This window comes from Drosophila serrata, unplaced genomic scaffold (genome assembly GCF_035046125.1).
Source record: "Drosophila serrata isolate PLE 108 unplaced genomic scaffold, ASM3504612v1 contig_276, whole genome shotgun sequence".
In the NCBI taxonomy this organism is placed as follows: Eukaryota; Metazoa; Arthropoda; class Insecta; order Diptera; family Drosophilidae; genus Drosophila; species Drosophila serrata.
The window spans coordinates 6,123,860-6,139,258 of NW_028257174.1; the positions used below are offsets into that span (position 1 = coordinate 6,123,860).

The following is a 15,399-nucleotide window of genomic DNA, read 5'->3' on the forward strand; positions in this document are numbered from 1 at the left end:
GTTCTTGTTATTTAAAATTGTTCTTGTTGTAAAAGAGTCGTTTGTTGTTCTTGTTGTTGTTGTTGTTCGCAAAATCCGCCTTTCGATTTGGTCGCTTTCAGTACAAAATTTTAAATTTCTGGGTCTGGAGTACCAGGCGAACAGAAATCGCAGAAAGTAGATTCACTTTAGTACAAAAGCTTCAAATTAGAGTTGTCCGTTTAGCTATGTTGTAGCAGAGCTTAGAGCTTTAAGCTCAATGCTTAAACCTAGCTAGAAAATAGCTAAACGGACAACTCTAATTTGAAGCTTTTGTACTAAAGTGAATCTACTTTCTGCGATTTCTGTTCGCCTGGTACTCCAGACACAGAAATTTAAAATTTTGTACTGAAAGCGACCAAATCGAAAGGCGGATTTTGCGAACAACAACAACAACAACAAAAACAAGAACAAGAAATGACTCTTTCACAAGAACAATTTTAAATAACAAAAACAACGAAAATAAATCAAATTCAATATTTTTATTTGAAGTTCTTAATGCGTTTAGATTAATTTGTGTATATACACCTCTCGCTTTGTGTGGAGAAGATATTCGGGAGTCGGACTTAGGATTGGTCTCAAGAGTGGCCATTACAATAGTAACTTGGTGGATTGATGTGTTGTTTTCCGGAGGGAAAGACGATTCTGCTAATCTCTTCCGTTCGTCCTTTTAGATTACCGCCTCAATAACCGTTCCGTGCTCGGCATTCTTCTTGATCAGGCTTTCCCACTGGGCAATTGGGCCTCGCGATGCGCCTGCTTGGACTTGATCAGGGTTTCCCATTGGGCAATAAGGTCTCGCGATGAGGGCGCCTCCTCAGCCGTCAGATCACAGAGCTGGGCCAGCGACATGGCCGGACGCATCCCATTAATGCTGCCATTGCTGGCTCCATTGGCTATGTAGGCGGCTGCATTCAGGCTGTTATTGCCAGCGGGCTTGGGTACGATCTCCGGTTCGTTGCTGTTGATATAAGAATGAAAATTCAATGAGAATCAAACTTCTTTAAGTAGGTTATCTAACACTTGCCCATTTCTATCCAACTCCTGGGTCGACTGGGCATTGCGCAGATTTCCGGGGTCCATAACAGTGCTCCACCTCAGAGTCCTCATCGTCATCGTCGTCCGTATCGGCCTCGTCTGTGCTGAGCTGGCTGGAAACGTAAAAAACGTAAGATGATAAGAGGACGATTTTTTAAAGCCTTGTCTTGTACTCACAGCTTGTCCAGCGAAGCCTTCAGTGTGTTCTGCCTGCCCGTCTCGCGCGACTTGAGGTCCTGAAGCTCCCGCTGGATCTTCCGCTAGACGGGCACATAGCCTCGACGCAAAGGCCTGCCCTCCGAGTCCCGCAGGGGAATATTGGGTGTCACCAGCTTGCCATGGGAGGCTATAAGCCGCTGAATCACGCCTTTGGTAGGGCAGGCCGCTCAGCTGCGGCATGGAAATGGTTCTGGTCTGCAGCGGCGGCTCCGGTGTCATGTTGGAGCAGTTGGGTCCAATGTAACGCTGTTCCTGGCGGGTGACCACAGTCAGCTTGAGCGGCTGCTGCTGCTTGGCTTGGAGGTTGTTGTTGCTCTCCGAGGAGGCCGAGATGCCAGAGTCATTCGACTGTGGATCATCGAGGAACTTCACCTTGGCGCTGTTCACGCTAGAGGCCATCGAGGGTGTATTGGAGAGCTCATCAATGGGCAGCAGGAGAGTAGTGGTCTGCACTGCCGCCGGCCGGGCTGTGACCAGCACGACCTGGACATGATCCAGCTTATCCTAAACCTGTGTCTGCTCCTGAGTGCATTCACCATAACCTAAAACGTTGGATGTCAAAGCTGCACATGGTTCCATGCCAGCAATCGATAGTCAAAGCTGCGTATGGTTATTCAGCAATCGATAGTCAATGCTGCAGATCGTCACATCGTCACTGATCGTCGCTGTTGCACATGGCTGCAGGCAACCAGCTGAAAGTCAAAGCGGTCACACTTCGATGTAAAAGTAGCGAAACATGAGTTGGTCACACGTGAAAAAGCTTGTGATAATGGATATGGACTCACCTTTTTTACAAGCAGTATATGGCCGCCTTAATAACCGTCCTGGCTTTGCATTTTTCTTGATCAGGCTTTCTCACTGGGCAATGAGGTCTCGCGATGAGGGCGCCTCCTTGGGTGTCAGATCACACAGCTGGGCCAGCGACTTGGCCGGACGCATCTTATTAATGCTGCCATTGCTGGCTCCATTGGCGTACGATCTCCGGTTCGTTGCTGTTGATATAAGAATGAAAATTCAATGAGAATCAAACTTCTTTAAGTAGGTTATCTAACACTTGCCCATTTCTATCCAACTCCTGGGTGGACTAAGCATTGCGCAGTTTTCCGGATCCATAGCAGTGCTCCACCTCAGAGTCCTCATCGTCATCGTCGTCCGCATCGGCCTCGTCGTCTGTGCTGAGCTGGCTGGAAACGAAAAAGCGTAATATTATAAGAGGATTCTTGAAAGCCTTGACGTGTACTCACAGCTTGTCCAGTGAAGCCTTCAGTGTGTTCTGCCTTTTAATCTTGCGCAGGCGCTTCAGCTCCTACTCCCGCGACTTAGGGTCCAGCAGCTCCCGCTGGATCTTCTGCTCGACGGGCACATAGCCTCGTCGCAACGGCCTGCCCTCCAAGTCTCGCCCGTTGGCGAGTTGCCGTTCTCCAGGAATACAAACGCCGTGCGTGTGTTCAGCTTGAGGGTGTTGCTGTTGCTGCTGACGTCCATTCTGATGGCTCCCTGAGCTGCTGATCTTGCCCAATGGCGTGACGGGCGGCAGGGGACTATTGGGGGTCACCAGCTTGCCATGGAAGACCACAACCCGCTGCATCACACCCTTGGCAGGGCAGGCCACTCAGCTGCGGCATGAAAATGGTCCTGGTGATGAGCTTCTGCCGCGGCGGCTCCGGAGTCATGTTGTAGCAGCTGGGTCCAATGTAACGCTGCTCCTGGCGTGTGACCACGGTCGGCTTGAAAGGCTGCTGCTACTGCTTGGCCTGGAGGTTGCTGTTGCTCTGCGAAGAGACCGAGATGCAGCAATCGATAGTCAATGCTGCAATGCCGTACATCGTCACTGATCGTCGCTGTTGCACATGGCTGCAGGCAACCAGCGGAAAGTCAAAGCGGTCAGACTTCGATATAAGAGTAGTGAAAATGAACTGGGCACACTGCATAACGGTTCTTGATCAGGCTTTTCCACTGGGCAATGAGGCCTCTCGATGAGGGCGCCTCTTGGGCGTCAGATCACAGAGCTGGGCCAGCGACATGGCCGGACGCATCCCATTAATGCTGCCATTGGTCCATAGCAGTGCTCCACCTCAGAGTCCTCAACGGCCTCGTCGTCTGTGCTTAGCTAGCTGGATACGAAAAAACGTAAGATTAAAAGAGGATTCTTGAAAGCCTTGACGTGTACTCACAGCTTGTCCAGCGAAGCCTTCAGTGTGTTCTGCCTTTTAATCTTGCACAGGAGCTTCAGCTCCTACTCCCGCGACTTGCGGTCCTGCAGCTCCCGCTGGATCTTCTGCTCGAAGGGCACACAGCCTCGACGCAACGGCCTGCCCTCGAAATCCCGCTTGATGGCCGCCGGTAATGGGATGACCTTGGTGATGCCCTTTGGCGAGTTGCCGTTATCCAAGTAGGCCAACGTCGTGCGCGTGTTCAGCTTGAGAGTGTTGCTGTTGCTGTTGACTTCCATTCTGATTGCTCCCTGACCTGCTGATGATGCCCAATGTGGGTGGCACCAGCTTGCCATGGGAGGCCATAAACCGCTGCATCACGCCCTTGGTAGGGCAGGCCGCTCAGCTGCGGCATGGAAATGGTTCTGGTCTGCAGCGGCGGCTCCGGTGTCATGTTGGAGCAGTTGGGTCCAATGTAACGCTGTTCCTTGCGGGTGACCACGGTCAGCTTGAGCGGCTGCTGCTGCTTGTCTTGGAGGTTGTTGTTGCTCTCCGAGGAGGCCGAGATGCCCGAGTCATCCGACTGTGGATCATCGAGGAACTTCACCTTGGCGCTGTTCACGCTAGAGGCCGTCGAGGGTGTATTGGAGAGCTCATCAATGGGCAGCAGGAGAGTAGTGGTCTGCACTGCCGCCGGCCGGGCTGTGACCAGCACGACCTGGACATGATCCAGCTTATCCTAAACCTGTGTCTGCTCCTGAGTGCATTCACCATAACCTAAAACGTTGGATGTCAAAGCTGCACATGGTTCCATGCCAGCAATCGATAGTCAAAGCTGCGTATGGTTATTCAGCAATCGATAGTCAATGCTGCAATGCTGCACATCGTCACTGATCGTCGCTGTTGCACATGGCTGCAGGCAACCAGCTGAAAGTCAAAGCGGTCACACTTCGATGTAAAAGTAGCGAAACATGAGTTGGTCACACGTGAAAAAGCTTGTGATAATGGATATGGTCTCACCTTTTTTACAAGCAGCATATGGCCGCCTTAATAACCGTCCTGGCTTTGCATTTTTCTTGATCTGGCTTTCCCACTGGGCAATGAGGGCGCCTCCTTGGGTGTCAGATCACACAGCTGGGCCAGCGACTTGGCCGGACGCATCTTATTAATGCTGCCATTGCTGGCTCAATTGGCGTACGATCTCCGGTTCGTTGCTGTTGATATAAGAATGAAAATTCAATGAGAATCAAACTTCTTTAAGTAGGTTATCTAACACTTGCCCATTTCTATCCAACTCCTGGGTCGACTGGGCATTGCGCAGTTTTCCGGGGTCCATAACAGTGCTCTACCTCAGAGTCCTCATCGTCATCGTCGTCCGCATCGGCCTCGTCGTCTGTGCTGAGCTGGCTGGAAACGAAAAAGCGTAATATTATAAGAGGATTCTTGAAAGCCTTGACGTGTACTCACAGCTTGTCCAGTGAAGCCTTCAGTGTGTTCTGCCTTTTAATCTTGCGCAGGCGCTTCAGCTCCTACTCCCGCGACTTAGGGTCCAGCAGCTCCCGCTGGATCTTCTGCTCGACGGGCACATAGCCTCGTCGCAACGGCCTGCCCTCCAAGTCTCGCCCGTTGGCGAGTTGCCGTTCTCCAGGAATACAAACGCCGTGCGTGTGTTCAGCTTGAGGGTGTTGCTGTTGCTGCTGACGTCCATTCTGATGGCTCCCTGAGCTGCTGATCTTGCCCAATGGCGTGACGGGCGGCAGGGGACTATTGGGGGTCACCAGCTTGCCATGGAAGACCACAACCCGCTGCATCACACCCTTGGCAGGGCAGGCCACTCAGCTGCGGCATGAAAATGGTCCTGGTGATGAGCTTCTGCCGCGGCGGCTCCGGAGTCATGTTGTAGCAGCTGGGTCCAATGTAACGCTGCTCCTGGCGTGTGACCACGGTCGGCTTGAAAGGCTGCTGCTACTGCTTGGCCTGGAGGTTGCTGTTGCTCTGCGAAGAGACCGAGATGCAGCAATCGATAGTCGATGCAGCAATCGATAGTCAATGCTGCAATGCCGTACATCGTCACTGATCGTCGCTGTTGCACATGGCTGCAGGCAACCAGCGGAAAGTCAAAGCGGTCAGACTTCGATATAAGAGTAGTGAAAATGAACTGGGCACACTGCATAACGGTTCTTGATCAGGCTTTTCCACTGGGCAATGAGGCCTCTCGATGAGGGCGCCTCTTGGGCGTCAGATCACAGAGCTGGGCCAGCGACATGGCCGGACGCATCCCATTAATGCTGCCATTGGTCCATAGCAGTGCTCCACCTCAGAGTCCTCAACGGCCTCGTCGTCTGTGCTTAGCTAGCTGGATACGAAAAAACGTAAGATTAAAAGAGGATTCTTGAAAGCCTTGACGTGTACTCACAGCTTGTCCAGCGAAGCCTTCAGTGTGTTCTGCCTTTTAATCTTGCACAGGAGCTTCAGCTCCTACTCCCGCGACTTGCGGTCCTGCAGCTCCCGCTGGATCTTCTGCTCGAAGGGCACACAGCCTCGACGCAACGGCCTGCCCTCGAAATCCCGCTTGATGGCCGCCGGTAATGGGATGACCTTGGTGATGCCCTTTGGCGAGTTGCCGTTATCCAAGTAGGCCAACGTCGTGCGCGTGTTCAGCTTGAGAGTGTTGCTGTTGCTGTTGACTTCCATTTTGATTGCTCCCTGACCTGCTGATGATGCCCAATGTGGGTGGCACCAGCTTGCCATGGGAGGCCATAAACCGCTGCATCACGCCCTTGGTAGGGCAGGCCGCTCAGCTGCGGCATGGAAATGATCCTGGTGATGAGCTTCTGCTGCGGCGGCTCCGGTGTCATGTTGTAGCAGCTGGGTGCAATGTAACGCTGCTCCTGGCGTGTGACCACGGTCGGCTTGAGCGGCTGCTGCTACTGCTTGGCCTGAAGGTTGTTGTTGCTCTGCGAAGAGACCGAGATGCCCGAGTCATCCGAATGCTGGCCATCGAGGCTCTCCTCCTGGACGCTGTTCACGCTATAGGCCAGCGAGGGGGTGTTGGACAGCTCATAAATGAGCAGCAGGAGGGAAGTGGTCTGCACTGCCGCCGGCCGGGCTGTGACGAGCACGCCATGGACATGATCCAGCTTATCCTAAACCTGTGTCTGCTTTAGAGTGCATTGACCATAACCTAAAACGTTGGATGTTAAAGCTGCACATGGTTCCAAGCCAGCAATCGATAGTCAAAGCTGCGAATGGTTATTCAGCAATCGATAGTCAATGCTGCAATGCTGCACATCGTTACTGATCGTCGCTGTTGCACATGACTGCAGGCAACCAGCTGAAAGTCAAAGCGGTCACACTTCGATGTAAAAGTAGCGAAACATGAGTTGGTCACACGTGAAAAAGCTTGTGATAATGGATATGGTCTCACCTTTTTTACAAGCAGCATATGGCCGCCTTAATAACCGTCCTGGCTTTGCATTTTTCTTGATCAGGCTTTCTCACTGGGCAATGAGGTCTCGCGATGAGGGCGCCTCCTTGGGTGTCAGATCACACAGCTGGGCCAGCGACATGGCCGGACGCATCCTATTAATGCTGTCATTGCTAACTCAATTGGCTATGTAGGCGGCTGCATTCAGGCTGCGATTGCCAGCGGGCTTGTGTACTCTAGGGACTCTAAGGTGGAGCACTGCTATGGACCCGGAAAACTGCGCAATGCCCAGTCCACCTAGGAGTTGGATAGAAATTTTATTGTATGCGCATTTGACATGCTGCGGGCGACCGCTAGCGGGATTTTTTTGAAACTGCGATTTTATATTTTACTTTTAGATTTGAAAATGTATAAAACCACTCATAGGTGACGCCAGACAGTCTGCTTAAAGAAATAGTTTTCTATTAAAATTCTCAAAAATACAGAGGGAATTATAAAATATATGAATATTTTATTTTATTATTAATCTGCAATATTGTAGAAAAATTAAATCTTTACGAAATCATAAATCTTTGTTTCAATAAGGTAATTTTTAGATTTGATAACTGAACTTTAAAAGGCACAAAAATATATTATGTATATTTTTAAACCTATGGGAGAGGAAAATGTTTCTAAAAAATATTAAGACATTTTTGTTATTTGCATTCCCTTACAGGGTATTATAATTTCAGTCACAAGCTTGAAACACAGTGAAGGAGGTATTTCCGACCCTATAAACCATATATATTCTTGATCAGCATCAACTACCGGATCGATCTAGCCGTGTTGGCCAGAAAAAAATTTTTGAACCAATTTTGGAAAATTTTATAAGGGGTTAAATCATTAAAATTTTCAAATTTTCACGAATGACAAGAATTTTTAACATATTTAATTTAATATGCAGTTTTGTTAGTCCAATAAAAACTAGCTTAAAGCATCTTCCCGATTGGAAACTGATGCATTTTTGGCTAAGTTATGATCAATTCTCACTGCATGGGTATAGAAATTTCGAGTTCCTTTCCTGTTTATACATAATTTAAGCAATTTTTATAATGTTTCATATCTTTTATATTTTAGTTTATCATAAGCTAAAAGGAATATATTTAAGTAAACTAAAAACTGCCAGCAGATACTGCCCTGCGTATCCTGCCGTTTATCAATAGGACTCTCTTAAGTGCGGTTTTACCTATGATTTTCCCAATTAACCTGTGTTTGTCCACTCTCGCTTCGTCGAGCCCGGGTCTGGGCTGGCTTTACCCTAGCCCAAGTCCCTGGATCGCCTGAGGGTATTACGCAATAATAAAAACTGTCACCGGAGCGAAGAAGCTGGCGCCAGAGCCAGGATGCTGATGCTTACCTTAACCCTTGAGCGCAGGTAAAAATCCAAAAGGAAGGGGAAACTGTGACCTAAAGCCGGGCATCAATGGCGGGAAATTCCAGGGGCTTTCCACCCAAACTGGTCATTCATGAAAATCAGCCTCGAAGGTTGCGTTGCGCACACGTGTTGTCAATTACCTGATGGTGATCCCAAAGGATCGCTCCAGGTAGTGAGTCCCTGCCTGGGTTTTCCCGCTGTTTTCTCTCTTTTCCTGGTTTTGTGAATGAAAAGGATCCGGGGATATATAAAGGACATGTCGCTGCACCAGAGACAATCAGAAGCCAAGGAAACGCGAAGCGAGCGACACATCGAGTTCTGTAGAAGAAACTATACACAATTATTTGAATCCAACTATCAAATACGAGTGGCAACATCATGGCAGCAGCATCACTAGCATCAGTACTCAGGATCATCATTGTGACCACTCTGGCTGGCAGTGCGCTGGGCGCATCTCTTCCTTCTTTGGACAAATCGGAGCCAGGACTTGGACGTGCCCAGAGGATTGCCCAGTGCCGGGAGCTGTGCTATCGCCAGTCGCAGCCGGTGATCACGCCCCCGTTCCTCTGCCGCTCTCGGCCAGAGTGTTACATGTGCCACGACTACTGCCGTGTCCTGGTCGTGGTCCAGCAGAGTTTGGCCACATCGATGTGTGCGGATCGAGAGTTTTGCACTCGCGGTTGCCGGGTGGCCTGCTCCTATCATCGCCTCAGGATATTCCAAAAGGAAGCAACGGGAGCAGCAGAGCCAGACAGCGGAAATGCGGTGGTCAAGAAGTGAGAAAAGACTTCTCTTGGGAAAAATTCCTTGGAGTAACAGTGGGAAAATTGAGAGGAAAACTCTTTGGACACTTTCCGAAATACTTGTACATAGTCTAGCTTAAGTGTACAGTTTGAAATATGTTTAATTTTAGTAATAATAAAGAAGAAATATTTACAAAAGCATAACTAATTAGTTTTAAATGATTATTTCTTTAATCTTTGGCAATTGCTAATGCACCTAGGCTATGTCTATTTAAAAGCCTTTCTTTGGCTTTACTATTTCAATATTTTCAGCTAACGAGGGACTTTACAGATTCTTCGTTTTGTAAAGTTCCAAATATTCTTCTTTGTTTTTAAAATGAAATACAAAAGGAGATCCTTTGTTTTAGATAAAACAAGGTGTTACTTTCTTCCTTCTATCTTTATTATTTTCTAGTCAAAAATGAACTTGTTATTCCCTTAATTTTCCCTTTAAAATCCTTTAAAAAACCATATCAATTGGAACATATAACAAATCCAACACAACTTCAAGCCGAAGCAAGCCAAGATGATGGCTCCAAATTGCCCCGGAAAACATGGAAAACGTGTAAACACTTGCCAATTAGTTGTTGCTAACCAAAAATGATTATTAGTTAATAACGAAGAGAAAAAAAAAGAAAGTCAAGGCAAGTTTGATGTCGGAGGAGGAGGAGGAGGAGGAGGACTGGAGGCAGGAGGAGACCCAACTCTTCTCACGAATGGCAACGGGAACGGGCAGGAGAACTGGTAAGCAAGTTACTGGCTAACTTGGACTGAAAACTGGGAATTGGCCAGGCTGTTGCCGCCAGCTGTTGTGTTGTGTGTTGGCTTTATTAATCACCGGCAAGCGGGAGGATGAACATGAGCAGGAGCAGGAGCAGGAGCAGGAGCAGGGAGCAGGAGTTGGCCCAAAGTCCGCACGAAATAATTTAAGCTTGCATATTGAAGGAGAGGAAAAAAATTAAATTAAAAATGCGGCACATAGAAAAAGGAGCACAACAGGTGGCCAAGTTGGCCGGATATTGAATGCTTCTTCCTTCGGCTGCGACTGCGACTGCGACTGTTACCTCGATGGCATATGGCATATCGATCGATCCAATATCGATCCCATAGCCTCGATAAGAACAGACGCACCTAACGGTCAGCGGAAACAGAAACAGCAGCGGCAGCATCAATATTTTTGTGACCGACACCTAATTACATAATTACATAAAAGCAGGCACCAATGGGTTAACTTTAACACCCTTTAACCCCCTCTCTGGCGCGGCCTGTCACATAAAACCGCTGCGAGCGCATAAAAAGCACCAACGATGATCATAAAAAAATCGATTTGAAGTCCATAAAAATCATATCATACAAATTTTTATATGCCAAAGCGAGCTTTAAAATGTCACGTTCAGTATATATGGAGGAAGGGGGGATATGAGGGGGATATTCGGGGGCATTAACGAATGAAAAGTGGAAAGAAAACAATATTAACAAAAGAGCAGGTATATTGACTTTTGTGGGGGATATCAATACTATTTCTAGGCGAAAAAGGTTATACACTCACCATAAGAAGCGGGTTTATTTAAAGTTACGATAACATTTCTAAAAAATAGAATTAATAAAAAAGAATATTTGTAATCACAATAGTGAAAATGAAGGTCTATCTATAAAAATTGATAAATTAAAATATAGATAATATAGGCTTAAAGAATAGTATTAAAATTTCATTCAGAAGCTTAAAACTAAGTGAAGGAATCATTTCCGACCCTATAAATCATATATTATCTTGATCAGCATTAAAAACTGAATCGATCTAGACATGTCCGCAAAAAAAAAAATTTTTAACAATTTTTTCGAAATTTTATAAGGGGTTACATCATTAAAATTGTCAAAAATTTGAATTTTTTTAACATTTCAAACTGAGTATGCAGATTTATTAACCTTATAAAAACTAGTAAAGGACAGTTTTCGGAATTAAAATTAAACCATTTTTGGCTTAGTTATGAAAATTTTAAAATTTGATATTTCGGAAAAATTGTCACATAAAAAATATCGATAAATACTAACACATTTCATAAAAATTCAAAGATATTTGTAATATTCAAATAAATAACTAAGTGATAAATACATTTCCCCCCTTAACTCTCTCCCCAAACTGAACCCAAACCCTTTGGAAAAGTGCATCTACCTCGACCATAAAGTAAGAGAAACCAAAAGCGATTTCCAAATGGAAAATCTAAGCTGCGTTTTTTCTTCTCTTCTCGTTTTTTGAAAGCAAATTAAAAGCCACGACAAATGGCGCAAGAGAAATGACAGATAAATTTTCCATTGAGCAACAGGTGGATGGGCATTGGGGGATTCCTAGCTCATCCAGCTCTAGCTCCAGCCTCAGCTCCTCCTCTGACCAAGCTCCCTTCCCTTCCGCTTCCACTCCAAGTGAATTGAAAACTTTTCTCGATGATGCAATAAATTCGCAGATAAATGTTAATTTACGAGTAAGGGAGGGCGCAAGGAGGTGTCCCAAGGAGGAGTCCAAGTGCGACAGGCTGTCTGCCATGGCCAAGGAGGAGCAGGAGCAGGAGCAGGAGTGGGAGAAACAAAACCCTTTTGCGATTATGATTATTGAAATGTTTTTCGAGGCAGCAGCCGCCTCTCTCGTCTCGGCGGGCGTGCAAATCACGAATTGCTATATCCAAATCCGGATATTTATACATGTACGGCTTCAACTCCAACTCCAACTCCATCTCGGGCTACGTATTAATTAATTATAAAGCAGAGGCTGCCGGACAGACGCCGGACACCTCACCTTCCATAACGTGCACGAAGGTGAGAAATCAATTTTCAGTATCTCGCTTTGTGTTTAATATTTTTCCAGTGAAATGCGCCGCCGACCGAGGACCATGATGAGCCCCACTTTTGGCTGAGTTTTTCAGCTTCACCTTCAGTTTTTTCTCTTTATTCTTATTTTTTTAGCCCCGGGGCAGCGTTTGTGACTGGAGGAGGTTCGGGTTTAGGTGAAGCTTCAGGTTCGGGTTCAGGTTCAGTTGAGGTTCCAGGCACTTGCAAAAAGAACGTGTGCCAAAAAATTAATATTAAATAAAAAATACATAGATAAAACTCATTGTTATAGAAATTTTCAAATCATTTTTATGATTATCTAAACCATAACCCCTATAAAAGTAAACAAATACCGATAAATATCCTTATAAAGTCCTTGAGTGCCTATTTTGAAGATCTTTTTGAGAGCATATAAAGAAAATATTAGCCAACAAAGCAAACATTGTCCCAATTTACATATAAATCTTAATTGATTTCTAATAAACTATTAAGAAATTGTTAAAAAGGTAAAAAATATAACACTTTTAAACTAAAAGTTTGTATTACTTGTATGAAAACAAATATAATAATACAACTTCAAGTGCTAAAACGTATTCCTCTTCAACCTAGTTATATTATTTTAGTTAGTTATATTATTATTTATATTATTTAGCAAGTAACCAAATTTTCTTCAAGTGATTCTGTTCTGTGTAGCCTGTGGATTTCTGTTTAGAGGTCTCTGTTCTGGGGCACGTAAATTAGGATAACAACGTGAAACATAATTATTACTTTGGACAGATATGGCAGAGTCTCTCGGTGGGATGAGTCCCGGGATTCCGGCCTGCTCCTGCTCCTGCTCCTGCTCCTGCTGCTGCCGATCCTGGACAGGCCGCTGCCTTTTGTGGCCCAAATAAATGTATTAAAGTTGGTTAACGCCTTCATTTCGGTACCGATCGTCTCAACTTTGCTTGTTGTCTTTCTGTCTTTCTTTTTTCTTTTTTCTGTTTTTGTGTTAAGTTCTCTTCTTGTGGCCCCAAAGTAGGTGCAATAAAAAATATGAATTGTTGTTGTATTAAGATCCGGCCAAAAGCAGCAGGCAAAGATCATTCAACGCTTTTTACGACCCGCAACGAACTTCAAACTCTTCAAGTATGTATTTTTTTGCGGAATTCGTGTGAACTTCTTGGCCTCAGCATATAGTTTTGTGTGAATTAACCATCGTAGGTCAGGGCTAATTTAAGGGGAAATTGGTAAGAAGAATATGGTAGCTATAGCCCAGTAATAGAGTTAATTGTTAAGGCTTAAAAAGGGGGGAGTTAGGGAGTAAGTTTGGAATAATTTCTAAAGATAATTTGGTATTCAAAGTACCTTCTATTACCTATCTTTTATTTATAAAAAATATTCGAATATTTAAAAGCATTTCAGGTTATAAAATAACCTTTTTTCTTGTTGCTTTTATACAAATAAATCACTATAAATTCCCATTTAAAGCTAATTCAATTAGTTCACCTTTTGCGCCCTTCGATTGCTTAATTGGCATTTGATCTCTGGACTCATCAGCTAATTAATGCCCGACGATCCGCTGGACAATCCCCCACCAGCTGCGATCTCCGACCACCCGCTGGATTCACAAATCCCCAAGAGAATCCCCAAGAGAATCCCCAACAGATTCCCCAAAGAGACTCAAAGTTTCACAGATTTCAAGAGGAAATGCCACGAAATTGAAAATGCAAAACGAAATTGGCAAACGCAGTTTCTGTATTCCATTTTTTTTTTGTTTTGTTTTTTGTTTTATTGCTGTTTTTAATTTCATATATATTTGCTGTTTCTGGTTTTCTCGAGGAGACCGTGGCCATGCGTAATGAAGACGTTAAGCTTGGAGCCGGGCTCAGAAGGAGCTGGAGTTGGAGTTGGAGTTGGAGTTGGAGCTGGAGTTGGAGCTGGACAAGAAGCAGGAGCAGGAGGCGGCGGTGGAGCCTCACGAGAGCTGCCAGGCATACGTCGCCTTGCCGTTAAATTCCGAGTCCCGAGTCCGAGGAGTCCCAGCTCCAACGCCACGGGCACAAGGCCCAAGCAAAGCCACATCCCAGCTTCCAACTCCCTACTTCTGACCCTCTTTACTGATTCCACATGCACTGGGAAAATTTATGCTTAAACTCTTTCAAATAAATTCAGAAATAAGGAGAAAACTATATGTTATCAAGGAAATTTATAGATATGCTTTGGGGTACCTTCAGGACATTTAATTATATAAAGAATGAAGGTTTTGAAGGTTTCTATTTAACTTTAAGCATTTTAAAATATTACTTTCATATATGTAAATGAATTTTAAGTAAGAAAATCAGCCAAAATTTAAGTATTTAAATCTACAAAATAAATATGATTATTATCGCAACAAACCAAATTTTAAAAATCTCATAACTCAGCCAAAAAAGCATTAATTTTAATTCGGAAAGCGGTCCTATGCTAGTTTTTATAAGGTTAATAAAACTGCGTACCTAATTTAAAATGTAGTAAAATTTGAAATTTTATCAATTTTTGAAAATTTTAACGATGTAACCCCTTATAAAATTGTAAAAAAATTGATAAAAATTTTGTTTCTCTCTCTTATGCCTAGAAAGATTCCCCTGTTGATGCTGATCAAGAATATATATGATTTATAGGGTCGGAAATGACTCCTTCACATTCTTACAAGCTTCTGACTGAATTTATAATACCCTACAAAAACATACTCTTTCGTTGACTTACAAGTAAGTATCTAAAACAAAGAGCTTTCTATATTTAAAATATCTAAAGAATATATAGCTCATTAATATAGTAATAATAATAAATATACTTATTCATTAACTTACAAGTATCTTTAAAAGTATCTATAAGAATGATATCCCACTTGAAGCACTTTAACATACCTAAAATCTAAATAAAATATTCTCTAAAATATAAAAACCCAAAATGCATTAAGTCCCCACTGATTTCTCTCTGTGTGCGTAACTCTTTGAGGCTCGTTTCGGTTCCGCTTGCATGTTAACTGAAATGAAAATTCGTATGAAGGCGAGAAATTAATGAATCATTCACACCTGCATGACGGATTGTCTGCATTACTCGCCACTCTCACCTGGGCCAACTGTCTCTCCCTCTCTCTCTCTCTATCTCTGTATCTCTATCTCTCTTTGTGGCGGCACCATTTTGTAGGTAGATCCCAAAGATCCCTTTTCCGAGGGCACCTTGAACCTGTGCCGTGGTCCGAGTCCAACTCCAAGTCCAAGTCCAAGTCCAACTCCAAGTGCGAAAGGGGGGCGCGGCCTGGCTGACGCTTCTGCCGAAGGAGTTGCCTTCTAATTTATTTGCCTGATGTGTGTATTACATTCACCGTCTGCCTGCCGTCCTTGTCGCTGTCTCTGTCTCTATCTGTGTCTCTGTCTTTGTCTTCCCCCGTGTCCCTCTGTTCCTGCTGCAATGGTCTTCAAATTGCCTCTTGGCCATCCGGAGATGGCTCTTTGGGAGATTCCAAGCACTTGGCACGATCTGCCAGGCTTAATATTTCCA

The 15,399-nt window shown here is 44.9% G+C and overlaps 1 protein-coding gene and 2 pseudogenes across 2 annotated transcripts; 1 reads left to right on the forward strand and 2 right to left on the reverse strand.

Annotated features, from left to right (window-relative positions):
* Positions 1-485: 485 nt before the first annotated feature.
* Positions 486-5,239, reverse strand: LOC147643261 (uncharacterized; annotated as a pseudogene).
* Positions 4,540-6,873, reverse strand: LOC110181623 (uncharacterized; annotated as a pseudogene). Its single transcript, XR_015272208.1, has 4 exons — positions 6,856-6,873; positions 5,845-6,574; positions 4,709-4,835; positions 4,540-4,642 (listed from the first exon to the last, which is right to left on the reverse strand). The product of XR_015272208.1 is annotated as an uncharacterized LOC110181623 (transcript).
* Positions 6,874-8,647: 1,774 nt separating this feature from the next.
* On the forward strand, positions 8,648-9,049 carry LOC110181625 (uncharacterized). The gene has a single exon (XM_020949434.2). It carries the CDS (start codon positions 8,648-8,650, stop codon positions 9,047-9,049), a length of 402 nt encoding a protein of 133 aa, XP_020805093.2.
* Positions 9,050-15,399: the final 6,350 nt, after the last annotated feature.

Excerpts from the sequence above, each read along its gene's own strand:
- LOC110181625 (XM_020949434.2), top strand. The coding sequence starts at position 8,648 with ATGGCAGCAGCATCACTAGCATCAGTACTCAGGATCATCATTGTGACC.